The 26971-nt window shown below is 44.3% G+C and overlaps 1 protein-coding gene across 1 annotated transcript; it reads left to right on the plus strand.

Moving 5' to 3' along the window:
* LOC134563425 (uncharacterized) lies at positions 1 to 25277 on the plus strand. The gene is made up of 7 exons (XM_063421344.1): positions 1 to 85; positions 1373 to 1553; positions 4554 to 4605; positions 16940 to 17273; positions 19271 to 19861; positions 21044 to 21201; positions 23210 to 25277. Exons 1-6 carry the CDS (start codon positions 1 to 3, stop codon positions 21199 to 21201), a joined length of 1401 nt encoding a protein of 466 aa, XP_063277414.1. The 3' UTR covers positions 23210 to 25277.
* Positions 25278 to 26971: the final 1694 nt, after the last annotated feature.

A 26971-nucleotide genomic window follows, 5' to 3' on the forward strand; every position in this document is an offset into this window, starting at 1 on the left:
ATGGCAGTAGTGGGCTTCTTAAACAAAGAGACTGAAATCTGTGTTAGCAGTGGCTCCCAGTTCCTGCAGTGTGATTGCAACTGTGGTGGGTGATGCTGCTGCTCTGCCTTGAACTGTCTTCCCAAGTGTGCAATCCTGTAGGCTGATTAAGATCTCTGCCTATTATCAGTCCTGATTTATTAAAATAGGAATATCGATCTAATATCAATATCCAACTGTGACGGACAAAAAACTCTCTAACAGTTAAAGTTAGAAAGTGTATGTTTATTGCGATGCCAGGCAGCGGGTGGGATAGTTCCCTAATGCGCACTGCAAAGATCACAGGTAATTACAAAGCCTTTTATTTACAAAAATGTTGAATACACAAAATACAAATGCATATTCATACCCCTGTCACTTCCTCTTCTCCGCTTCGTATGCTAATTGACAAAAAGGCTATTAAGCATGCATAGTTTGTTCCCTGAAATGGGGCTGTGGTCCTTTTGTGAGGAGTGGTCACCAAAAGGAGGAAGTAAAATGAATCTTCCTTGTTCTAAACTTTCAACCTTTTCAATGCAGATGTGATTGATGGCTGGTAGAACTCCCTGTTTCCTGTTTTCCAGGACTATTTCAGTGGGTTTCTGGAAACAGGAGGTCTTGTGTTGTATTGATTAGTTTCTCTGTTTGACAAGCAATGAGTTATTAAATCCGGGGTAGCTTATCTTAAATCTGGTTTCTTTTAACCATCCTCTAACTTTTAACTGATTTCAGCAAAGCTTATCTATTCATTTCAGCTAAATCAGCAACATCTATTGTTAACTGTAACCTTAGCTTTTCTCAAAGCTTCAAAATTAGTGTCTCAGGAAGACTCCTTCCTGAATATGTAGCAGAATTGTCACTCACAGAAGGTATTGTAGTGCTGTTATAACACTGCATTTCAAGAGACTCTTTGTTTTACCATCCTTGATTTCTTATTTTTGAAGGTTTTCATGGGAAGGGAAACTAATAGTATGAGGAGGGTTTGGGAAGTAGGGATGACATCCAGAAGGAGCATGGAATCTGAGGATCTGGTAGAGAGGGAGTTAAAGCAGATTTAGCTGTGCCAGGTGGGAATAAACATGCTCTAAAGCTCTTAGCTGACTGTTAGTAACTGCTCAATCTTCTCAGGAAAAAGTTTACAGCATAAAGGTAAGAATGAAATGGTGCCCTTGCTTGCCAGGGTGAGCCTCATGAGAAACATGTGCATTCCCTGAGGAAAACTGAGGAGTTGTGTGTCTCTGAGCAGGAGCAGGAGTGAATTTTAGCTCCCACTGCTTGCTCACCCATGTAATTAAGTTGGCAGCAATGAAGAAAACCATATACATATGTTTTTTTCTTCTCTTATTTTTCCTAGGCTCTAGAAATGGCATGGAGAAAGAAAGTTACTTGAAAGAACTCCTTAAAGAGCTGCCTGATGCTCATTACTGCCTACTGAAGTACCTGTGCCAGTTCCTGATAAAGGTTGCTGAACATCGCATAGACAACAGCATGAATCTTTGCAATCTTGCCACTGTATTTGGACTAAACGGTTTTCAGTAAGTTGGGTTTTTTACTTTTCCCTGTTTGCTGGCAAGTGGCCAGAAAGGTAGATGTCAGAAATCTAATTTGTCAGGATGATCATATGGAGGCAGTGACTGGGGCTCTGTGTTAAAATTCAGTGCTAAAGCTGTTTTTAAGCCAAATGGAAGTAGAGTTGCTCTCCCATTTCCTCTTTCTGTTTGCTAAAATGCTGATCAGTTTTCTGTTACTGCTTTGGTAGCAATGCAGAAGTATAACAGTGAAAGGCCTTCAGACTGTGTCAGTGCAAGGAGGCTTGTGCTCATACAGGTTTCTTCCTTTGCTATTAGTTAATATGAGTGCTTCTCTCCTGTCTTACATAACCCAAGACATCTCCAGAAGGCTTGGACAAAGGATCCTTGGTGGAAAAGAACTCCAATGCAGCACCCAGCTGCTATATAGTTTCTAGATATGGATACTGCATACTGTCTGCATGTTTGGCCTTGTAATTTGGTGTCTGCTCTCAGATGCCAATGATTCTGGGCTCTCTGTCTTTCTAGAGTATTCAGAAACTGCTCTGGAGCTTGTGGAGACCCACTGGTCTCTTAAAACTCCTTACTGGACTTGATAGTTTTACTGAGTTCTTTCACTGGGTGCAGTTCCTGGGTGCTTTGTGCTGAAGATGTGTTTTACATGCTGGTGGAGCTTGCAGCAGTAGGCAGAACAGTTATTTCCAGGTGCAAGAACACTCTTGAGTGGGAAGGTTTCTGTTGAGTCTCTGCTGTGATGCAGTGCAGCATTAGCACCTTCACCTCTGCAATGAACCCACTGGCTGGCATCCAAGATCTTGGACATGGGAGACATCTAAGCAGTTTAATTCAGTCGTCAATCTTGAAAGATGTGTGATATCACCAAGAAGAGACAAGTGAGTTCCTCGTATCAATGTTGCATTTGTATTGATCTTTGTAAAATATCGCTCTGGACAACTACTGAGTTGTCTAGTAAAACTTAGTCTCATGAAGCAATTAATTTAATCTATCCCCCTGAGCTTCCTCTCAGAAAGAAGTAGATTTCTTTAAAGGGAGAAAACAGCAATTAGGTTCCTGTAATATCCTGAGACAGTTCCACATACTTAGGCTAGATGTGGCCTGCTGTCTTTTTAAGGAGCATATCTTTTTCCATTAAATAGGGAGAGAATGTACAGGAATGAGACACTTAAACTAAAGCTTGTCCTAGTGACTACACGGCTGCCTTATCTTAAGATGTTGCTGGTGGATGATGAAGGTGAATTTCAGGATTAAAACATTTGCTGTGTTAGTACAAAAAGATAAAGTATATTTTAAAAAGAATCGTTTTCATCTCCAAAACAAAAAAATGATCAAAAGACAGTAGCATGCATGGGAATGCATGAATATGAGAATTACTAGAAGCACAATACTGCAATTTTCTGACAAGGAAAAGCAAAACAATTTTTTAAACTTGCATTTATATGGGTAGTCTGGGAATTCCTGTCTAAATGTATTAGCAGAGTTCAGAACAAACAAAGTAATTAGAGGAATTTGAATTCAATGGCTAAGTCACTATGACTCAAGCTCCCAAGTGGCTATTAGAATAATTTTTAGTTTATTCATCACTTCTTTCAGGAGAGTTTAAAAATTAGCTGTGCATATTTTTTGGTGTAGAATGCAGAGGATTGTGGTTCAGAATTGCAATTGGCGTTCCTAATATTAAACCAAAGTGTGTTAAAAGCTCTATAGTTGTTGCCACCACTCTGCTCCTAAGACAGCATGGAACAGATATAAGAGTTTTTGTAAGGTACAGAGATGGAAACACCTCATTCCATTGCAGAAGACTGGGGAAGGAAGAGTTCACTGGAGGTGAAAAACCAAAGGCTCACGAGTCTGTATGTGAGTGTAACCAGCCCAGCAGATGTGACACGTTGAAATAAATGCTCATGTGGCAAAAGAGACACTGAAAGCAAGACTTGACACTTACCAAATGGCTAATGTGTTTTTTAAAGACCCAAATAGGTTAGAATTAGGGATGTAGATTTTTATTTAAACTAAGTTTCACCATCTGGTAATTCAGCTATGTGTTTCATCAAATCTTGATCTTTTCAAGCCAGTTCAATCTTGTGGTCCAGACACAAAGATTGTGAGTAACAGTTCAAAAATCCTTTTCTCCTGTGTTAAGGGATTCAGTCTTATATTGTTGGAGCTGTGACCATTTGTACCAACAAAGATTTGATAGGGGGAGGAAAGAACTTGTAGCACTGTTTTTAGGTATTGGGCTTAACCAGTTGGTTGGCCAAGCATCCAGAAGGAGATCCTCAGAACACATTTCAGAGCTACAGAGTAAGGCTACCTGAAGCCTGCTTGACAAGGGCTGTCTCTCTCTACTGGCTGCAGGCAACCCATGGAGAAGCTGCAGAAATTAAATATTGGCAGGAGGCTGAAGCAAACGCTCCTCTTGCTTTGCATTGTTTGTTCAGAGGAGTGCATGGTGGGTTTCTCCACAATAGGGAAAGAAGGCTCAGCATCCAACTTGTCAGCAATTGCACTGCTGAAGCAGGGAGAACTGAGGTTTTTCTGTCAGAAAGTCACACTCATGTCTATAATTAATGTCAAAGTCTGTGTAGTTAATGCACAGTGTCAGAGAAGATAAAGCCCATCTGCTGATACTGAAGGACTTCTTTTGACAAGATATTTTTAGTGACAATTTAGCTACTTAAGAGTAGTATCTCCTACTACATAATCAAATTGGTTTAACAGTTGAATAAATCATACTGCTTGGCCACTTTCCAGATATTTAGGCTTCATTTTAATTCTCTTAATCTCATTCTATTTTTCTACATCATATCCTCTGTAATGTATCCCATCTCCTAAACTTTCAACCCTTATTGTTTTTATCTTATCTAGTACTTCCCCTGCTTCCTTACTTGCTGTAAGGCCTGCTGTGTGGGCTCTGCTTGCCTCTAACAGCTTGTGCTGAAAAGGAGAGGACCAGCTAGGTTTTTTCTCCTCCTTTCTATTCTCCAGGGGCTGGGTATCAGAGGAGCTGCTGCCCTTATCCTGTCCTTTGGTTGGCATGGTAAGACATGAGGTCTAACAGAGTAATCAGAGGATCCATTTGCACCCATTTTTTGCAGCTCTCAAACAATGATCTCTGTGTGTGACCTCCATCATTCAACTTGGTTATGTTTCTTTCCAACAGAGATTAAGCATGTTGTGAGGGATTGCTCCATCCCCCCAACAGTGGCAGGCAAATGCAGGTGTCCAGTTAAAATGCTGGAGTTAGATGCAGTTATTTATGTATGATGACTACATAACAGAAATTACACGAATGGTAACAAGAAAAGTATATTATCTTTGGATATAGAGAAAATGGTAGATTGTAAGGTAGCTGTAGGTATTTCAGAGATGCTGAAGTTGAAAGAATTAAAATCTGATCTGAAGTTATGCATGAATGTCGTACCTTGGTTTCTAGCAGCCTTGGAGCCTGCATGGATTGGGTATATGAAACTGAAGTGAAAGCAGTAGGGCTGAATTAATACTCCTCAGTGAGTAATGTTTGCCTTCAAAACATTATGTGGATGGGCTTTGTTTTAAGGCAGTGCAGCCCCAGTCCTACATCAGTCTTCAAAACAAATGTGCATCCAGGATCAGGGCAAACTGAGTACTGAATATTGTTGTTTAAACATTAATTATTGCAAATTGGAGTATGCAGCTGTAACCTTTCTTATAGGGTTCATACAGATTTTAAATACTGCATTTTCCAGCACTGCAAAGGAATTTTTCATAAGTATTCAGTATGCTGAAGCCTATAATGACAGTTTAAAACATTAAGCACAACATAGCAAGGCTATAAATGTTCTCATCCATAATCATATTAAATGCTCATGAATATTTGAGTTCAGCAATACAGCTCAAATACAATCACAAGGAGTGTTTTTGAGGAGCCTCTGCTTTGAAATATTTGGAGATGAGAGCAATGCACTTTGTAAGGGGATGTTAGGCTACGGACTGCCCTTTGTCCCCCTTTATGTAGGTTTCACTCTCTAAGATGCCTACTGTGACTGTAATTCTGTGATGAAAAATGGAGCTTTTGCTGAAGCAAAAGATTTTGCATATAAATGAAGCCAGTCAGTAAAGCTTTTATGGCAGCATCACTAACTGCTTTGTGTTACCTGTGTTGCCTGCATTTTACATTTTATTATAAATTATTATCATTCATTATGTGCTATTGTTTTATTATTATTTATTAGTGCTATTACCTTTTATTAATTATTTGTTATTTTGCAAGCAATGCTGATAGAGTAGAATTACTAAGTTGACTTAGGCTAATAAATCTGATCCTAGAGAAAATCTGGAACAGATTTTAACAGGCAGGCAAGTACATGCCCCAGCGTTGACTCTCCAGGATTCTCCAGTGTCACAGGAGCTAAAACACTTCTGCAAAATCTCAGTAGTTGTATGAAATCAGGGACTCTAATTGGGATAGGAGACGGAACAAACACAGGTCCGACCAATATGGTTATAACATACGTTCTCCCCCTTTATTCCCAAAATGTCTGGCTTTATACAATGTCAGATAGTTTACAGTTGCAGGTGCATTTCTATTGGCATTCAGTGTGAACAAGTATGTACACTATTTCAGTTTAAGGCAGTGACCGTGTTTCTATCCTAACTGCCCTAGCTAAAGCATGCACACACCTCAAGTGAATTTCTAACTGTGCCACAGGTTTATCTACTACTACATGGGCCCAAATCTGCGGCCTTGCAGGCCCAAATCTGAGGCCCAGTTTGGGATAGCTCAACCTTTATTCCATAAGACATCATGCTCTTGCTACAGTTGTATGTCATTGCATTTCACCCAGATTGGTGAGATGTAAGCCTGCAAATGGTGCAGAGCACATAAACGAGTCACACATACTGAGATGAACACCTGTAATGGTGCAGAGCACATAAACGAGTCACACATACTGAGATGAACACCTGTCTCAAGTGAGTGTTGCTGTATCTTTAGCTACTTATTAGACTGTGATCTTGCTGCAGAGTCTGCAGACATGACTATGTGCCTGTTTTCAGCTGCACCAGTTTGTGGACTGGTGTGTTAAAACAAATCCCTTTCACCAGCTGAAGTGGACGAGTTATGGCCATGAGGTCACATCTGTTACAGACACAGGAAAGTCCACCTAGAGGCACAGAACAGACTGCCTCAGGTTGTAACCTCTGTAAATTACTGCATCTCGGCTCTCAAAATCTCCAGTTATGCTTGTTGAGGGACTCATGGGCATCTGAGGTACTAATGAAAATGTTTTCCCAGGGCTGGAGAAACAAAAAATCCATGCAGTGTTTCCTGTCCTTTGAGTCCCTTCATTTCTGGCAGGATTCTCTGGGAGTATGGTAAGGTGACTTGGTGCTGCTTCTCTACAAAAGGTACTGTACAAGCAGTAAAAGTAGTTTATAGAGCATATAACCCTCTGATTGTAAATTAGGATTACAGTGCTATCATTCCATGCAAGCTGCTTCTGCAAAGCCACTTGGGGAAATGGTAACATGCATCCTTCATCTCAGACAGGATGGGGTCAAACACTCATGGGAATTCGTAATGAGATGACCCTTTCACATGGAAATCTCTGGTTCTCAGTTGTGACCGGGAACTGTCAGCAGTTGCTGCCTGGGGAAATCAATTCAGTGATCTCAGTTCAGCTCATTATAGACAGATGACTACTTCCCAGATCCTCCTGGCTGCTTGAAGCAAGTTTCCCAGGTGTGGTGGATGGTGACAGAGCCTTGTAGTGATGCCTGTCCTTTACCACATGCAGTCATGGTTTGTGTGTGTCACTGCACTGCTCTCAGTAGAGTCTGGAGGTTCACTGGAAAGCCCACTCTTCATTCAGCCTGTTACAGCTTGTTTACAGAGACCCTGAGGTAAAATCATTTAACTAAATGCTTGAGATGTAAGGAATTCTTTCACTGTGAGTTAATCTGACCTCAGGTCACTTTACTTCTGAGTAAAACCTGTGACACAGAGCCTTGCTGTGGTTTGACCCTTTGAGACAATCTTTCCTGAGCATCCCTGTGGAAGGAGACATGGACTTAGTCTGGAAAAGCCAAAGAACATGTGGGTGTGGTGTCTGCATGGACAGGAGCTGCATGGAGCTGCACTGGGTGGGCCAGCCATACTTGTAGGACATTGTGCAGAAGTGTGAAATGCTGCTGGGTATCAGATTTTGAAATTAAGAGCTGACAGCCTGATCCGATTACTAACTAATGTTTTAACTTTGAGAACTACTGCTTTTTCTGCTTTAAAATTACTTCACCAATAAATTCAGTTTTTAATATCCTGCAGAACTTATGGTACTGATGCACCTTTGCCCTTGACCCTTCTTAACCGCGTCAGATACTGTTAATGCTGGTGCCTCATTTAGACAAGGCACATTTCTTCCAAATACTTAATGTGGACATGCTGTGCTTTGCACATGGATCATTCAGAGCATCTCTCTGGGAAGGGCAGGTGTTCAAGGAATCTAAGGATGGGGACTCTAGAGAATTTGCTCCTGCTCTGCCTATGCTGTCTATCTGTTGATGACTTTGCAAGCCACTATGATAACTTCAGTGAGAGTTTTCCAGCTCAAATCACTAAGATAGATCTGTACTTATCAACACTTTTTCTTCTAGAAATAACCATAGAAATTGCATGTTTATGCCACCCTTCTGGTGTTTGTGGTAGTGAAACTGATGCTTCTGGTGCTGCTACTGAAGTAATTTGTACATGTGTGGTTGTAAGGAGATGAAGTCCTTCTGTTGAGGATTTTGTAACTGAAGTAAGTTGTGTGTCTAACTCTCAAAGCAACACAGTTGTAATGCCTAATTAACATGAAAATAGACATAAGGAAACCAAGACTATAAACAGTTTTATATTGCGATGTTTTAACAAGATCTTTACAAATGATCATTAAAAATTTCCAAGGAGTAGAGTGTGGATCAGAAAAGTGGAAGCGTGAAAGAATATTTTCTCACAGATCTGGGTTTTTCTAGTCAGTTGAAGTGACATTTGTAAATGTGGTTACTTCTCACAGTGAGAGGAGCTGAAGTAAAATGCTATTTTTTTTACACATACTTTCAGAAAAGTCTGGTCAAGCTGGTAGATCATGCAGTGTGGCAACAGATGGGATTTACTTTGTATAAATAGGCAGGATGGTGTGTGCTCATAATATAAACTTATCTTCAGCTCAGCATATATTTGTTGAAAGGAAAATGTCACCATGGAGAGCTTAAAGATTGTAATAGTCCTTATCGTGATTAAGGTCTAATAATAGCAATTATAGGAGAAATATATTAGAAACTTTGTTAAATATGCCTGTTTAGGTGGCAGAGAGGTGGCAATGAATAAAATGTGGTAAATTTCTGTTAAAATAAATCAATTCGTGGTCCTTTGCTTAGTTACACTCAGACAGAGGTGTTGAAAAGGACTGAAGCTAGGAGCTTTAGCCTTGTGGTTTGCATATGTATCTCACCCTACTCATATAGAATTGTTCAGAATAGGATGTTGGATTTTTCACAGGTTTGATTTAATAAATTTTAACTGACAAGGTAGTGTGGGGAAGGGAGGACAAGAAAGCCATGGAATTGAGCAGAAATTAAATACTGTTTTTGTGCTTTGTGGAAACTTTGTAGACTGGACTGTTTTTCAGTCAGGTAGAGTTTTTTGGTATTAGCTGTTGTCAGTAGGGAACCGTTGGCTGTAGTTCCCAGCAGATGTGGTTTAGGTGAAAATTCTGCTATCTGGAGTATTTATTTTGACTTGCATGTGCTTTATTACATTTTCAGTCCTTTTCCTGGGAATGAGATTCATAGAGGTGCCATTATTTAAGTTGTACTCTGTTTTGGAGAAACAAATCAGGAAGGCAATAGTCAGGATTTGCCTGAACCTAGCAAGCAAACAGGCTTTGCAGCACGCCAACACTGGAGCACATAATTTAGCATGGCAAGAGGGGTTTCCTTCAATCAGGATAATTGCATGGACCTATTGCATACATACACTTCCTTCAGGCCAGTTACTAAGTTTTAGTGAATATGTGACATTCTTCAAAGTGAATTGGCCTGAGTGTACATGCACATCCATCAATAGAAGTGATCCCATTTGTTCCTTATTTAGTCTGAGGCCAGCTTCCACTCTAATGAAATCAATCAGCTGAGACTGACACACTTTTACAACTGCCAGTATTCTACAGTGCAAAATAATTCAATCCTTTAAAATTCAGGTTCTGCTACTCTAGCATGTATTAAATGATGAAATGATAGCATTAAAGACTCTCTTCTGGAGTTTACAAAGATGTGTTCTGCTGCAGTGGGTTACTCTCCCTGTTGACACGTAGATGTATGGCAGAGAATAAAGCACTGAGAAGGATCAATAGCCCCTACAAAAGGGTGCTTTTTAATGACAAATTTTTGGGAACATCAGCTTGCAGAGCCTTCTCGTTGAAATGCACATCTGGCTCCAGTAAACTACAGTTACAGTTTTAGGGTAGGTAGTTATTCGTAAATTTTTATTTACTCTTCGCAGTAAGCAATGTTTTACTTTCAAGTTACATCCCTGTAAAATAACTCAGGGGGAATTTGTTTTTCTTTGGGGGGTTTGGGTTGTGTTTTCTTTTCACATAACCACTTGTCTTCGACCAAAAGGTACTTGAAACTTTGTTTTGATTTTGACTTCAGTAGGAAACACTGAATGATTGCAGAAGAAGATTCTTCAGAGATTAAACTTTTGCATTAAAATGGAATTTAAGTCAGTTTGGGGCCAATAAAATTGTCCAGTAAAGTGTGCAGAAAGCCTATATTCCCGCAGATAATCACTAGATGCTTCAATCAATTATGAGCTCTGTTGCGACATGCATTTTTTTCTGCATGAGAGAGTTGTGTGAAATACATAAGGAAACATGCAGATACATATAGTATCTTCCCTTTTCTGTGTGCCTTTAAGGTCTGTGGTAAGCTGCAAAGGGGCCCGCTTCAAGAGAAAAAGAAGCTGCTTCTTCAGCAGCCAAGTAGTTGGTTATTCTCCCAGAAAATGGAGCGTAGGAACCACTTTTTCTGTTGATCTTTTAGGCTCTTCTGCAAAAGGCAGCATCTATCTCCATGTTTTAGAAAGCCCTTTGAGTTATAACCCTACTTTCAAAAGAAATTATAACTGAAAAGTTAGATTAAAAAATCTGGTGTACAGCATTGGGTCATCTGAAGGCAAAGACCTTGTTTAACTGTGTTTTGCTTAGCATGTGGGATTTCCTAATTTTTTCACGTATCCTTCTTGTGTATCTTTGAGGTTACCATGAACCAGGTTTTGGAGGAATTTGACTCTTGAATTACCAGTTCAGAGCATCTAAATGCCTGAGCTGTCGGTTGTGAAACCCAGCTTAGAGCAGAGTTGGTGGCACCTCATTTGGTGGCTGTCTCAGTTCTGTCCCTACCTGGATTCGGTGGACAGGGTAGTTTGGCCATCAGGTCTGGCAATTAATACTGATAAGAAAAACTGCAAACAAACTGTGATAGTTGTTACCAACATAGGCACAATCCTCCTTTCCAAGACAAAGTTTCCTGTGCCTGCTATGCAGCCTGTATCCATAAATGAAATGTTACAGAGACCCTCTGCAGGACCTTTTGTATGTTAAGTCCCTGTAACACTGCTGTTATCTGTCATCTCTCCAATTCTAGTGTGCCCTCTGGATTTGAAGGGATAAAGGAACAGGAAATCTGCAACAAGATAATGACAAAAATGCTGGAAAATTACAATACTTTGAATTAGAAGACTTGAAGAAGGATGAAGAAAATCCTGTATGTGAAGAGCTAGCAGGAATAATTTTGGTAAAAGCGAGTATCTCTAATATTTCATTTTCTCACAGCAAATCAATAATTCAGGTTTATTTCAGGCTTCAATTCAGAAATCTTTTAGATAAGTGGAAGGCAAACTTGTAGTAATGTTCTGTTTTATTGATGGATATGCAGTTTACACATTGATTCTGCTGATAGGCTAATTTTCATTACTAGTCTTGAAGTTCATTCTATTAAACATCTTTGCTGGCTACACACTTATGCAGGAAATATATGCACTAAAATTTAAATGTTTTTAAATGAGGCAGCAGAATAATTTTTAGAAGTGTTCAGGGTTTCTGACATGGTTATTATTTATGGGGTACTTTAGTGATGATGAACTTTGGTACTCTGGGACAGTGTGAGGTTTCTAGCCTTAGCTTTTGCGTGAAGTCTGCCTGTCTCAAACATGTACCTGAGTTTAAAAGTCAGGTGTTCTGACAGCCATTTCTGAACAAACTTGAAGAGAAGCATTAAATAAGAGTTACTCTTTGAAGAAAGTACATTTGAGCTCTTAAAGAAAGTGATAGAGTATTACACCTTTGGTGGGAAGAGGGCTTGTGTGTAACATTCTAGGATTCTAAAATTCAAAAACTAACAAGTAGGGAAGCCAAAAGTGCCTTGTTCTGGCTTGTGCTGTCTACCACAGGAAGCAACCTTAAGTCTGTGTAGGAAATGGTCCTGAGGATGGTTTGCAGTTGCCTCATTTCTTATTGTGTGTTAACTGTGCAGATAATTACTCTCTTACAGGGTGTGAACTCATGAGTTTGGGAGGGTTGAACTACATACCTATCCTTGGTAGTGTTTTACCCACTGATAAAATCACTTTAGCCTTCACTGTCTGGAATAGAAGTTGTCAGAAAATAAGTTATAAAGATACAGTGTCTTTGACCTTGACAGAACAAGAAGTTTGGTGTGAGCCCAGGTTCTACCATTCAGGTGAAAACAGCTGATAACACCTCTGCCTTTGTGGCATATCACAGGAGGGTCTGCTGAATCAGTATGAGTTGGGCTCAACTGCCTTTAGAAGGGTTGCTGGTTTTCTTACATTGTGACTCAGTGAGGAAGTATTTAGCTGTATTTATTTGTCTTTTAGCTGTTACTAGCACTCAGCTGAAATGCTTCTGTGGAAGGAGGTAGAATCACTGATAGCCTTCCAGTGTCACACTAACTTCTGGGTAGTGGAAATGATCTGCCTGGCCAGTGACAGTGATGTTTAGCCACTGATGGTCACTTCAACAACAGAACCAGGGAAAGAACATATTTCTAAAAAAAAAGGGCCCAGAAGAAAAGCTTCAGATGTACTTCCTCCTCCTTCAAGCCTCAGCCAGTTCCAAAAGTCAAGATAGTCTTTCAATTCTAAGGACTTAGTAGTAATTGGTATTGCAGGAATGTGGAGATCTGGGAAATTTCCCACAGCTGTTGAGAGATACAAGCTATCAAATTACATGGCGACAAGCAGAATTACTCCAACAAAATAGCTAAAAGATATAATTACTCAAGTGAGATGGGAAGTGTTGCCCATTGCATTGCCTCAGGAGACAGATGATTGCCTGAGAGAGCCATGCCCTAAATACAAGGGCTCACATCGTGTTTGCATCTTTGGACCGTGTTGATATTTTCCAAATTCTGCTGGCAGCCAGCTGCAGAAATTTGACCTTGTTCATTGTCCATCTAATTTGGGTGGGAAGTTTTAGTTTAATCAAGGCACATACTCAAGAAATACAAAAGAAGTACAATCATCTAACTTCATGTAACAAAGGTACTAAGAAGGTTTTTTTTTAAATTTGTCAGGTGACTATGAAAGGACGCTTCATACTATTCTCAAAGGTTACATTTTTTGTATCCTAGCAGATATCCTGTATCCTAGCCAATTTGTATAATAAACTAGAGATGGTTCACTTGAAAAGAAAACCAAGTAATAATGAGATTCAGTAGAGAAAAGTTATTGCCAGATTGCTAATGCATGAACCATTACATGCAGTAGAAGCTGGTCTGTGTTACACAAGAACAAATGCCTCAAAGAATTATTTGTCATGTCACAGTGTCCAGAAAACAGCAAGCTATTTGTAGGCAAAGTTACTGCTTCTGGAAAAGCTACTGATGTATCCACAGGTAGGTGGATAGAAATTTTCCAAGTAACCCTACTGTAAGCAGTAAAGAATGTAGTATGCTCAGGACAATGCTCTCATAAACTGAGGCCCTGTTGCTCTTAAGGGTGTTGCATTCAAGCATGAACCATGGTGGGATGGGGGAGTGGATGGCAAGGAAAGTGAAGAAACTGTGGACTTGCCCTTTACCAAACTCATCTGCATTTATTTAAGTGGCTTTTTTAGCTTCTGTTTTAGGAACAGCAAGAGAGCAAGGAGAAATTTAGATGACCTCACTCCCTTGTTGGGTATTCCAGCATCCTTTCCCCCACATCCCTCACCGTAATGCCAGCACTTCACCCTGAGTCACTACACCACTGCCTTCGCTCTCACTCCTTCCTCACTTGTCCTTGTTTACATTTTTCTCTGAATTCCCACAGCTCTGTCCCACTATTCTTGCTGTCAAATGAAAACAAGAATATGTGGATCATTACATAAAGTCATGGAAGCATCAAGGTTCTCTTGGAGTGTGTATTGGAAGTGTATTGGAAAGGAAAAACAGTTCCAGTGGAGCAAGTTGCATCTTGTTTACTGTGTTGGTCATAGCTAGGGGAAATCCACAATGCTACAGGCTTCCAGAAGGAGCAAGAGTGTTTGAATCAGACACAGACTGTGGCAGCTTAAAGGAAATATGTTTTAAGGAGGCTGAAAATTAATTAGTGTTAGAGATGGGGAAAAGAGACATGATTTGTAGGGCTGTTGATGGTTGAACTACCATTCTTGTGTATGTATTGGAAGATCCCAATACCTCCGAGGGCCCAGCTTTGCAGAGAAATGGCTCAATAATAGCGAGACGGCATGATCGAGTAGGTCTTGAAAAAGCAAAAGGTTTTAATAAAAGAATGAAAATAATACAAAAACAGATAACAAAGCTGAGCACAGAATAATGAACAAAGTCCATATCCCTGTTACAACATCCCGAAAATGCCTCAAGTACCTTTGTTCTTTCACTTAGCTACTTAATGACTGAGGAGGTGTAATTGGCAAACTGCCAATGACAACAGGGATAACTTTTGAAGAGCATTTAGAAAGTCCAAAAGGTGCTTCTGTCTTGGCCCTGAGCCAATTATCATGAGCGAAACAAGGAAAGTTGTAGCTAAAGTTCCTAGTATGTCTAAGGGTAAACTGAAACCTCTTTCCTTATACAGAACTGCCCACTCGGATGTGAGGGGTGCTTTCCTACATGTATGTGCACTGAGGAGGCACAGGAATACCTTAATCCCAGTTATGTTTCTTCTTTCAAAGGTTGCTCAGTCATTGAGAAAGACAAGTTGTGCCAGGTAAAAGGGATTTCTTAGCTTGCTTTCTCAGTGGATCATAATTCAGAAAATAAGGCAGCTGGAAATCTCTGCGAGTTGTATTCCAGTCCCTGCTTTGTTCCCAGGGCTGTAAAGCCTCCTCTTGTTCATTGCTCAGGCATATTGTAATATTATAATTAGAAATTATGGGAAGAATTTCTTTGGAAACTGTCCCATTTCCTCACCCCTGAAGTCCAACCCGGGCTAGCTGTAGGCCTCAGAGGGGATAACTGGGCAAAGGATCGAAGGCAAAAGACAGAGGAGCACTTTCTCTTCTCAGGATACGTCCCACTGTTTATTATACAGAACCTTCTTATCCAAGTCTGGAGAAGGGAAAGAGGAAGTTTTTCTCGGGCAGGGTAACTTTATGCCCTTGGGAGAGAGGGGAGGGGGTGGAGGATAGGACCCTTAACCAGTGGGGATTTGACCCAGAGGGAGGGGGCACAGGGAAGATCAGGTTAAAGGGAACGCACAGATCCATGGGAAGGTATAACATATTTAAATCACCCAGTGCAATATATATCGAAAATGAGCTAACCTACTTAGTGCAATACATCTCACCGTTTCTTGTTGTAATAAAGTTGAAAGAGAGGCGTCGGGCCTGCTCTGGTGAAGGATATGAACTTGCCCACCACTTTTGATTTGTGGGCCATTTTGGCTGCTCTTGGCCTGCAAGCTCTGCATGGTTTACTTCTGAGGTGGTAGGGATTAAACTGTTGAGGGCTTTTAAGATTAGGCGTCGTAGAACTCCGAACGCCAATACTAATAAAAACAAAACAACAAACAACAACAGAATTGTTTTAACTACTGAAGTCCACCACCCCGAGAGTCCCCAGCCTTTGAACATTCCACTGAACCAGTCTTCAGATTCTTGCTTTATCTGTCCAACCATGCCTTTCAGTTCCTTGAGGGCGGTATGGACGTTGGGTGCTTTTGATGTTAAATTCATGCAACAGAGTCCTTCAAATTCCTGGCACTCGTGTCCATGCAGCAGCAAGAGGAAGTCTATGGCTGAATGGCTCTGGAGTGTGGCCTGCCTGGTAATTTCTTCATCCTCTAGGAGGGAGCTGATGGCACTGGATGTCAAGTTTGCCTGTTTGACTACCCAGCACTCTAGGTGGCCCAATTCACCAAGAGCTTTGGCTGCTGCAACCCATGGAAGGAAGAGGGACACAGCAATTCTTTTTCACTTGGCCCAATGAAAAATTTCTGAATCACAATTTGGCTCCAAATTTTCAATGCTTCTCTTATAAATTTTATTGGCTGTATTGTTTTTTCGAGTCCATTCGCCAATCAAGGTTTGGTTGGGTGCCAGCAAGGACAACCGCCCAATGGTACATGGCCCTCCTAAAAGCCGGGATGGGATGCCTGCCCATGCCCGATCTCCGCAAATTAGAAACAGACCCTTAGGCAGGCTTTTGGGATGTGAATGATATGGGTTGTCTGCTGCAACATGGCTCAGAATATTGCACCACCTTTTGGCAGTCAACTTGTTATAAATCCATAGCCAATTAAATTAGTAAAGAATTTTATTAATAATTTACAAAATAGAATTTAGAAAAAGCCACAAACAAAAATCAGTGTCAAGCCCGGAGTCGGCACTGCGTGAACTTAGCTTCAGCCTCTATCACACCGGAGCTCCCCTGTGTGGCAGTGCATGTTTTTTGAGTTTACTGCTTTATGTAAGATTTAGTTGTCTGTAAAGGTTCAGTTCTATGTACCCCTACCTTCCCCCCCTAATTAATATTCCTTTGTCCCTCTCCTCCATCACGAGGTGTCTGCACCTGTTCCCTTCGGTTAATTGTCAGTTATCTTTCCCGCCTTGAGTTTTCCCCTCCCAGTTATCTTTAATTGGTCCGAAGCACCCTTTTCCCCCTCTGTTCTCCCTAGAGACTGTAAACCATTGGCTGGAGGCGGCAAACCCCACCCCCTTCTCCCCACCTTCTCGGCTCCCCTTAAAACCCTGTGTTGATTCAAAGTCTGGGTCCAGAAAACGGCTCAGAGTTGAGTTAATAAACTCTCTGCTGCTCTGTTCGCTGGATCCTCCTTTCCTTCCTCTGCCTCGCCGCTTTTCCACCCCCTCTCAAGCTCCTACGGGGTGTAGCACCTGCCGGGGCTGGCTTCGGAGTGCGCCTTGTCCCGGTGCTTGGGCTGGCTCGGGGCGACCCCCAGTGGTTCTTTAGAGGCACCGCGGCAAAGCGTCTGGCGCCCACCGTGCGGGGCGACGGACGGACCCCCCCCCCCCACGGACGGAGTTAGCGGGGCTCGGACTAGGAGCCGACCCCCCGAAAAGAACTCCTGGCCGTCACGCAGCCTCGGCGTGAGCTGCCTCTTCAGAGGGCGTGCTCCCCGAGGACGGGAAGGCAGCGCCCTGTATTGCACTCATACACGGCAGAGGAACCCCCGAAGACCGGCTTTTCGCACCCGCGCCGGGTTTGGTAAGTATAAAACCCCCTTTTACCGTGAGGGGGGCTTTCGGTAAAGCAGTTCCGTGTGGGCTAAGCCCGCGGTCTGTGGTCGCGCGACCCTGGGAGCTGGGTTTTGGGGCTCTTCTTCCCGGTTTGGAAATCCCTGGCGTTTTGCATTTTTTTTTACTTTCGGTTTTGTTTTTTTGCGATCGGAGGTAGTTTTGAAGTTTGTGCCGTGCCCCGGTGGTTTTGCGGTTGCTAGTGAGTGTGTTTTTGTTTGCTGGTTTTAAGCGCGCGGCAGTTTACTTTTTCTTTGTGATCTTTACTTTGTCTGGTCTTTGGAGTGTGCAGATTCTGCTAACTTAGAAAGAATGGGTGCGTCTCTGAGCTCTGCACAGAAAGGAGTTTATTACGTTTGTGTTTCAATGTTAGAAGTTCAGAAAGTTCAGTTTTCTAAGGGTTGTTTAAAGAGATTGATTCTGTGGCTTTTCTTGCACCTTCCAAATACTTCTGAGGTGGCAGTTCGCAGCTCCCAGTTCTGGGAGGCTGCAGAGAGGAAATTGGTTCATGCAGAAAGTTCAAAAGATAAAAAGGTACAAGATCTCATGTTTTTAATCTCACAGCTAAAGTTCATTACAAAACAAAAAAAGGGGCAAGAAAAGCCACGGGTTAAGGAATCTACCCCAGTTCCCCCTCACCCCAGTACCAGTCCCTCTGTCCCTAAAAAAGGAATTTTGAAGAGGGCTGCTAGCCCAGGCTCTCTACAAAATTCCTTGCCGTCTAGACTCAGCAGTCTTGGCCAGACTGCTGAGGATTCCTCGAGGCACCATGGCCACGTGGCTCGAGGATCTTACCTTCCCCCATCTTCCCCTACAGTTAAGCCCAGAGTTAAGTTTGCTTTGAGTGAGTCACAGGCTCCACAAAATGGTGCCTGTGATCCACAAAATGGCGGCAGTCGATCTTCAGGGTCGACATCTTCTTCTTCTCCCCTGAATCCTTTCTCTCCTACCCCCCCTCCCCTTCATTCCAACCCCTTCTATCCCCCCTCCCCTCATTACCCACCCAACCCCTTTCTTTCCCCAACTCCTCCCACAACCCCTCCCCTTCTCCAAAAGTTCTCGCCCTCTCGTCCCGCCCCTGTTCCTCCCCCTACTCCTCCTACTACTCCTCCCACCTCCTGGCAAGCCGCTCCCACTCATCCCGCCTCAACTCCTCCCACTACCCCTCCCATTTCCCACGGTGCTCCACCCCATTCTCGCTCCGCCCATCACTCCACCCCTAGGGCGGAGCCGGCTGCATCTCCCCGCCCCGGAAGGAGGCCATCTTGGCAGCAAAATTCCCACGCTTTTTCTTCTGGTTCCCACAATTCGGAACCAGTAGATAATAGTGATGGGAATGAGGAAGTACACCTCTCTGCAGCGCCAGTCACCTACAGAAAGACATGGGGGAGTGACATTCAAAAAGCTAATTGGCAACCTTTTTCCCAAAACATAATTAGAGAGCTCTGCAAGGCGCACAAAGAATTTGGCAGAGAGAGCCAGTATTTCCGTGGCCTCCTAACCGCAGATTTGGCAGGGGTCACAGTGATCCCTGCAGATCTGTGACAGCTCTTTACTTGTTTGATGAGTGGCACAGAGTTCACACTCTGGGAAGCTGCCTTCAAACAAGCACTGCGGGAAGCCATGCCAACGTTGCCGTTCCCGGCAATTGATGAACAGGGGAATCCCCTCTCTGTGGAGTTACTCAGCGGGGAGGGCTCCTTCAGTTCCCCTGACGCGCAGATCCTTTTACTCCCTCCTTCAGTTCTACCCACAATTAAGGACATTGCCTGCAAGGCCTTTTTCACCTTACAGCCACACGCACCCTTACCACCCTTCACTACCATCAAGCAGGGGCCATCTGAATCTTTCATAGACTTTGTAGAAAAGCTTTCCAGGGCACTTGAAGTGCAGATTCCAGATGAGAGCGCGCGGGAAAAGATTAGGGATAATCTGGTGTTTGTCAATGCTAACTATTTGTGTAAGCAGGCCATCCTCAGCCTTCTGTCAGACCCTCCACGCACTCTCCAGAGTATGCTACAAGTCTGTCAAGTGAAGGTCCCGTTCCTCGCGCAGCAGAGTCACCCTGCTCCTGCTCCACCTACTATTCCCGTGAGGACCGTGCGTGTGGCAGAGCATCCCAACCAACGAACTCAGGCACAAAACTACCCAGCTCGGCGCGGAAGCTGTTTCCTCTGCAAGGAAGAGGGACATTTCGCGCACGAGTGTCCAAAGAAGCCGAGAGGGAAGAGGAACGCTACACCACCGGGAACGCCACAGCCTTCCTGCAACGAACCAAAAAACTAAAGGGGGAGCACAGGTCCACCCGGCGTGAAGACCCCAACAGGGTGGACCACAGAGGGGGAGATGTTTTTGGGGGTCGTTGGACTGACACAAATATACCGGACTGGACACTTTTGAATCCTGCTCGAGACTCAGCCGAACCTGTTTTAACCACTTCTTCTCTCTTCAAACCTTACAGGTTACACCTCACTAGGAGCCTCCACCTACGGGACAGGGATTGGCATCAGGTCACCTTAAATCCAAAGGAGCTGAAAGACTGGCCACTGGCGAAGGAAGGTAAGTTCATCGTCGTCGGTGACTGTAAACACACTCCGCAGGAGATTGAGGTTCTCCCTGGGACAATTTATAACAATCCCAGGGCCCTCGTGATCTGGCTGCGCACGACTCATCCCCCGACATTTGTCCCCAAAGGACAAATTGTTGCGCAGGCTATTCCATACGGAGATCCAAGCCACTACTCCTTCTCCGTGGGTACTGTGCAACACATTACCACACAAAAGCCCATAATATGGTGCAAAATGACCATAGGGAATGAGTCAGTCCATACACCACTGCTTTTTGACACAGGGGCAGATGTGACATTAGTCCCCATTAAGGACTGGCCGTCACATTGGGCGTTAGAGGAGGTGCCTGCAAATATCCACGGTGTAGGGGGGTTTAAATCGGCTAAACGATCGAAAAGCGTGGTTAAATTCGAGGGACCGAAAGGACAATTGGCTTGTACACGTCCTTTTGTTTTGGATTATGAACGGCCCTTGTTTGGAAGGGATCTCATGTCTCAGTGGGGGGTCACAATTTGCATTCCAGACCCCCCACAGGATTTTTCCATAGCGGTCACTGAGAAGCGCCCGGCCCAAAAGCTGAATTGGAAAACAGATGAGCCAGTATGGGTCGAACAGTGGCCGCTGTCGAAAGATAAATTAAAGGCGCTTGAGGAGCTCGTGGAGGAGCAGTTACGTAAAGGGCACATAGTTGAGACCAGCTCCCCATGGAACTCGCCAGTTTTTGTCATTCGTAAGAGTGACAAAAAACGATGGCGCCTCCTTCACGACCTCCGACAAATTAATAACGTGACAGAAGACATGGGGTCCCTACAACCAGGAATGCCGTCCCCCACCATGCTGCCCCAAAATTGGAATTTGGCTGTGATTGATATTAAGGATTGTTTCTTCCAAATTCCACTACACCCGGACGATGCACCACGTTTCGCCTTCTCGGTTCCCTCCATCAACCGAGCGGCCCCAAGGAAGACATATCACTGGAGAGTTCTCCCTCAGGGAATGAAGGCCTCTCCAGTGATGTGTCAGCAGTTTGTCTCTTCCTTGCTGCACCCTGTGCGTGCAGCTGCGGAGGGGGTTATCATCCATCATTACATGGATGACATCCTCGTTTGCGCGCCGACAGACGATGGACTGTCACGAACGCTTGACCTGGTAACAAGTTCGTTAGTTGCTGCAGGGTTCGAGCCGCAAGAAGACAAGATTCAAAAGATGCCGCCTTGGAAGTACCTGGGCCTGGAAATCGGAAAGAGGACCATTGTTCCTCAGAAAGTGGACATTCGGACAGACGTCCGGACCCTTGCCGATGCCCATCAGCTCTGCGGTGCTTTGAATTAGGTAAGGCCCTGGCTAGGTCTGACCACCGAGGATCTGGCACCCCTTTTCGATTTGTTGAAAGGGGGAGAGGAGCTTAGTTCTCCCAGGGTACTTACTGCAGAGGCAAAAGCAGCGTTGGAGAAAGTCCAAGAGGCAATGTCATCAAGGCAAGCACACAGGTGTGATCCCAAGCTTCCCTTTAGATTCATCATAATGGGTAAGCTGCCACACCTCTATGGGATCATCTTTCAGTGGGACTCAGAGACATCACACAATTCTAAGGGCCAAGGAAGGGGAGATCCCCTTCTCATCATAGAGTGGGTCTTTCTCAGCCACCATCGGCCCAAGAGGATGACACAGCCGCAGGAGCTCATGGCTGAGCTGATCCGCAAAGCGAGAACGCGGATGCGGGATCTGGCCGGTTGTGACTTCGAGTGCATTCACATACCAATTAGCTTGTCAACGGGCCAATTAACCAAAATTATGTTAGAACACCTGCTTCAAGAAAATGAAGCATTGCAATTTGCTCTAGATTCCTTCAAGGGTCAAATTTCAATTCATCGGCCGGCCCACAAATTATTTAATTCGGAGGTGACTTTTAAATTGGCATTAAAATGTGTCCGGAGCAAGAGACCCCTTGATGCTCTGACTGTTTTTACCGACGCGTCCGGGGCTTCTCACAAGTCGGTAATGACTTGGGAGGATCCCAAAACTCGGCAGTGGGATGCAGATGTTGAAATTGTTGAGGGTTCTCCTCAGATTGCCGAGTTGGCCGCTGTCGTCAGAGCCTTTGAGAGGTTCCCCGGACCCTTCAATTTAGTTACCGACTCCGCATACGTTGCGGGGGTGGTATCTAGAGCTGATCAGGCCATTTTGCAACAGGTGTCTAACACAGCTCTATATGAGCAGCTCTCGAAGCTAGTCAAGCTTGTATCCCACTGAGAGCATCCTTTCTATGTGATGCATACGAGGTCACATACTGATTTGCCTGGGTTTGTTGCCGAGGGAAACAGAAGGGCTGATGCCCTTGCTGCCCCAGTGGCAATAGCCCCCTTGCCTGATGTTTTTGAGCAGGCAAAACTCAGCCATCAGCTATTCCATCAGAATGCGCCTAGTCTTGCTCGACGCTTTCACCTCACACGTCAGCAGGCTAAGGCGATTGTTGGCTCATGCCCATCCTGTCAGTCCCATGCAGTGCCGACATTGCATGCCGGAGTCAACCCCAGAGGGTTAGAGAGCTGTGAGCTCTGGCAAATGGACGTCACCCACGTTACATCATTTGGAAAGCTTAAATACGTCCATGTTTCAGTGGACACTTTCTCCGGTGCTGTCTATGCCTCTGTGCACGCAGGGGAGAGAGCCCATCATGTGATCCAGCACTTGCTCCAGGCTTTCTCATTCATGGGCATCCCCAAGGAGATCAAAACTGACAGCGGCCCGGCGTACAAATCCAGGGAACTTGCAGATTTCCTGCAGCAATGGGGAGTGGAACATAAGACAGGCATCCCCCACTCCCCCACAGGCCAGGCGATCGTGGAGAGGACCCACCAGAACATCAAGCGGGTCCTCCAACAACAGCAGCAGGTTTTAAAGAATGAAATACCTTCCGTCAGGTTGGCCAGGGCTTTGTACGTGATCAATTTTCTCAATTGCTCCTTTGAAAATCCCAATCCGCCCATCGTTAGGCACTTCCAGTGTAACTCAGACTGGAAGGCGGAACGCCACCCGCCCGTCCTGGTGAGGTCTCCTGACTCTGGCAAAGTTGAGGGTCCCTTTGCCCTAGTGACGTGGGGGCGTGGGTACGCCTGCGTCCTCACTGATGGGGGGCTAAAGTGGATCCCAGCTAAATGGGTTAAGCCCTTTGTCCAGAAACAAAGAGAGAGGGAAGGAAAGGTCTCGCAGGTAGCTTCAGCAGCATTGCGCCGTCGGAGAAAGTGCTCCAGGACACCCCCATTTGAGACAATATGGGAATCGGAGAACGACTCCCCCTCTGCTTATTTCATGAACCCTCATGATTTGTGTTTTTAAGTTTGTTTTGTAGGTCCTACCCATCCCAAGCCAACATGCAGACCATCCACCTCATCATCGTGATCACCAGCCTCCTGACAACCAGTCAAGCCTGGCTTGTGCCACAGCCCGATGCAAATGTGTGGACCACGCTGGCGCGGTCCTTAGGCCAGGATCACATCTGCCTAAACCAGGCCAGTGCCTCGGACCCGATCTCCTCCTGCCTCGTGGGGATCCCTTTTCAAAAACATGAATTGCCCGAAAGACTACTCTATTATGCCCGCCGTCCAAACGGCGATAAAATCAGGCCCCGTGTTAGTCCTTTTATTAGTTGGAGGAATTTCTTTTTCCGATTAGAGAATTCAAAAGATGAACCCCAGGAGCTGGAACTCCTTGGTTCAGCCAAAACCCGGTTTTGCATCCACTTCACCAATGAGGCAAATGCCCTTAACCCCAAGACAAAAAATGTGGTTCAGTCAAATTCCCTATATCACGCCAGATCATGGTGTCAGGGAATGGCCAAAGGAGCACTTCCCCCCCAAGTTTACAATCACCCCAAAAAATTGCCAAAAGGTGTTTTTTTTGATTTGCGGGACCCATGCTTGGGCAGGCATCCCCTCTCACCTTTCAGGAGGTCCGTGCACCTTAGGGAAATTGGGACTGTTTTCACCTAACAAAACCCAAATTATGGATTGGAAGCAAAAGAAAAACGGTGCACATAAATCGGCTATTTCTAAAAGAGATTTGAAGAATTTGGACCCAAACTGCGATTCAGAAATTGTACATTGGAGTAAGTCTAAAGGAGTCGCAGTTACTATATCTGCCCCCTGGGTTTCAATTGCCAAAAATATGGGGGAATTGGCTCATCTAGAGTGTTGGGTGGCCAAACAGTCAAAGATGACTTCCAAGGCCCTATATAACTTCCTTCAAGATGAGGATTTAACAAGGCAAGCCACCCTCCAAAATCGGGCGGCCATAGATTACCTCTTGCTCCTCCACGGGCATACCTGTGAGGAGTTCGAGGGTCTATGTTGTTTTAACTTGTCAAGCCGGGCCAAGGACACCAAGCAGATCTTGCGGCAGATGCAAGATAAGGTCGGGCAGATAAAAAAGGAAACATCAGACTGGTTAACTAACATCTTCAGTGGCTGGGGGCTCTCTGGGTGGTTAGGATCCATCTTAAGGACCATTTTGTTATTTGTGTTCATCATTTTATTAATCCTGGTGGCCTTCGGACTAATTAGAAAAATGATGTTTAAATTGATTTCCAGTGCCACTTCTTCCCCCTCTCCAGAAGTTAATTACACAGCGGTTGACCCTGAAGAAATGGACATAGAAGGCTCCGAAGGCTATCCGGAATCCGAATACCTTCCTGACCCACCGCAGCCTTTTTCATCTTAATTAAAAGAAAAGGGGGAGATGTGGCAGTGCATGTTTTTTGAGTTTACTGCTTTATGTAAGATTTAGTTGTCTGTAAAGGTTCAGTTCTATGTACCCCTACCTTCCCCCCCTAATTAATATTCCTTTGTCCCTCTCCTCCATCACGAGGTGTCTGCACCTGTTCCCTTCGGTTAATTGTCAGTTATCTTTCCCGCCTTGAGTTTTCCCCTCCCAGTTATCTTTAATTGGTCCGAAGCACCCTTTTCCCCCTCTGTTCTCCCTAGAGACTGTAAACCATTGGCTGGAGGCGGCAAACCCCACCCCCTTCTCCCCACCTTCTCGGCTCCCCTTAAAACCCTGTGTTGATTCAAAGTCTGGGTCCAGAAAACGGCTCAGAGTTGAGTTAATAAACTCTCTGCTGCTCTGTTCGCTGGATCCTCCTTTCCTTCCTCTGCCTCGCCGCTTTTCCACCCCCTCTCAAGCTCCTACGGGGTGTAGCACCTGCTGGAGCTGACTGTCCCGCGCAGCGCGCGGCTGGCTTCGGAGTGCGCCTTGTCCCAGTGCTTGGGCTGGCTCGGGGCGACCCCCAGTGGTTCTTTAGAGGCACCGCGGCACCCCTGTTCACAATTTCAGTCTCTGCTGGGCCAGTTTATATACAGTTTCTTCAGCTGGACAGGGCATTGCCTCACACTTCCTTTGTCTTTCCAATTTCTTTTCCATATTCATGTAGTCCTTTCCTCACTGCCGGTCGGTTGAATAGATTTCCGAGTAGAGACGAATACTTGATTCAATTTCCAGAGTGGGCTTATCTCTTCTCGGAGTCACCCTTCTTTCTGTTGCAAATTTTGGTCCTTGCCTGAGTTTCGGGCAAGGGCGTTTACAATTCCTGAACATTTTTCTCTATTTCCAAGCCTGAGTAACCGTTACTGTATTTCTTCTAAAACGCGAATGATTTTACACCATCGATTACAAACACAAATTATTTCACATTATATTACATGAACATTAATTATTTCACATTACATTCTACGAACACGAATTATTTTACATCATATATCACAAACTCTTCTCGATATTGCAGTATATTGTGAAAGGCTTTAGTACTAGACAGAGGGGTGAAGATAAAGTGAATGCAGTATGGTGCTGGAGAAGAACCTAACAGCTTAAATTCTTGGGGTTCTTGAGCTGCTCTGGGCAATTTTGGTAACCACTCCTCTATGGGATTCTTTATCATTACAGCCCGGCGATGGCAGATTTTATTTGGTTGTGTGTTGTGTGATTTGAGACTATGGTTAGGCATATGTGTGTCAAAACTGGTTGGATATTCTCCTGCTTGCAGGGGGATCCCTACCAGGCAGGTAGACATTGGGTCCCTTGCTGCTGCAGTAGACAGGCATATATTTTCCTGTTGGAGTGTCTGTGCCAGGGTCACCCAGATGTTTTGGTGTGGTTGAGGGATGATCCACGCAGCTGTCAGACTGCTCAGCACGAACAGGATGACAATTTGGACAGGGCTCATCACGAGGTTGAGTGGGAGGTAGGTATTTTCTAAAAGGAAAAACAAACATGTTTAAAGCATTTTAAAGATCTGAGGTCAGCTGGAATTAACCTGGTTTTATGAAGGTTCTGTCTTCTCTTTCTGGCAGCATCTTCTTTTTGAAGCAACAGCTGCTTGCTTCGCATCATCTTCTGTTGCTGCTGGATTTTTTGGAACAAAAGGTTTTACCCACTTCTGAAGTATCCAGTGTGGGCCTGAGGGGGTGGACATGCACGCATGGCCACGCCCCCAGGTCACAAGCTCATAGGGACCTTTGATCTCCCAGGTTTCTGGGTCCCTAATTAAACTGGTGGATGCTGTGATAACTTAAACTGATCACCACTGTTAAAGTGGTGTACCACCAGAGGACTCAAATTCTCAAATGAACAATTCAGAAAATTGATGGTGAACAGGGCTTTACAGAGTTTTTGTGGTGGTGACATCCACGCTGTGGAACTGTTTTGCTTAGCTGGGACCTTTCTGAGCATCTGGTGGGCATGCTCAATCACAGCTTGGACTATGGGGGAGTAGGGGATGCCTTTTGTATGTTTACTCCCCACTGCTGGACAAACTCTAGGAATTCCTTGCCTTTGTACACTGGGCCATTGTCAGTTTTGATGTTTTTTGGGGTCTCCAGTACTGAAAAGCCCTTCACAAGATGCTTCTTGGCATGTGCAGCCATTTCTCCTGTGTGGGCAGAGGCATAAACTGCATTTGAATAGGTGTCTACACTTACGTGTACATATTTTAGGCAACCAAAACTAGGAATGTGTGTGATGTCTGTTTGCCACTCCTCGCAGCTTTTAAGCCCCCTGGGGTTAACCCCCATACCTAGCGATGGCATGGCTTGTTGTTGGCAGTTAGGGC

This window comes from Prinia subflava, chromosome W, assembly GCF_021018805.1.
Source record: "Prinia subflava isolate CZ2003 ecotype Zambia chromosome W, Cam_Psub_1.2, whole genome shotgun sequence".
NCBI classification, from domain to species: Eukaryota; Metazoa; Chordata; class Aves; order Passeriformes; family Cisticolidae; genus Prinia; species Prinia subflava.

Coding starts and splice junctions, on each gene's coding strand:
- LOC134563425 (XM_063421344.1), top strand. CDS start 1: ATGGCAGTAGTGGGCTTCTTAAACAAAGAGACTGAAATCTGTGTTAGC. Junction 17,274..19,270: donor TCGCACCCGCGCCGGGTTTG/GTAAGTATAAAA, acceptor TTGTGTAAGCAG/GCCATCCTCAGCCTTCTGTC. Junction 19,862..21,043: donor CTGGCCACTGGCGAAGGAAG/GTAAGTTCATCG, acceptor TAGTTGCTGCAG/GGTTCGAGCCGCAAGAAGAC.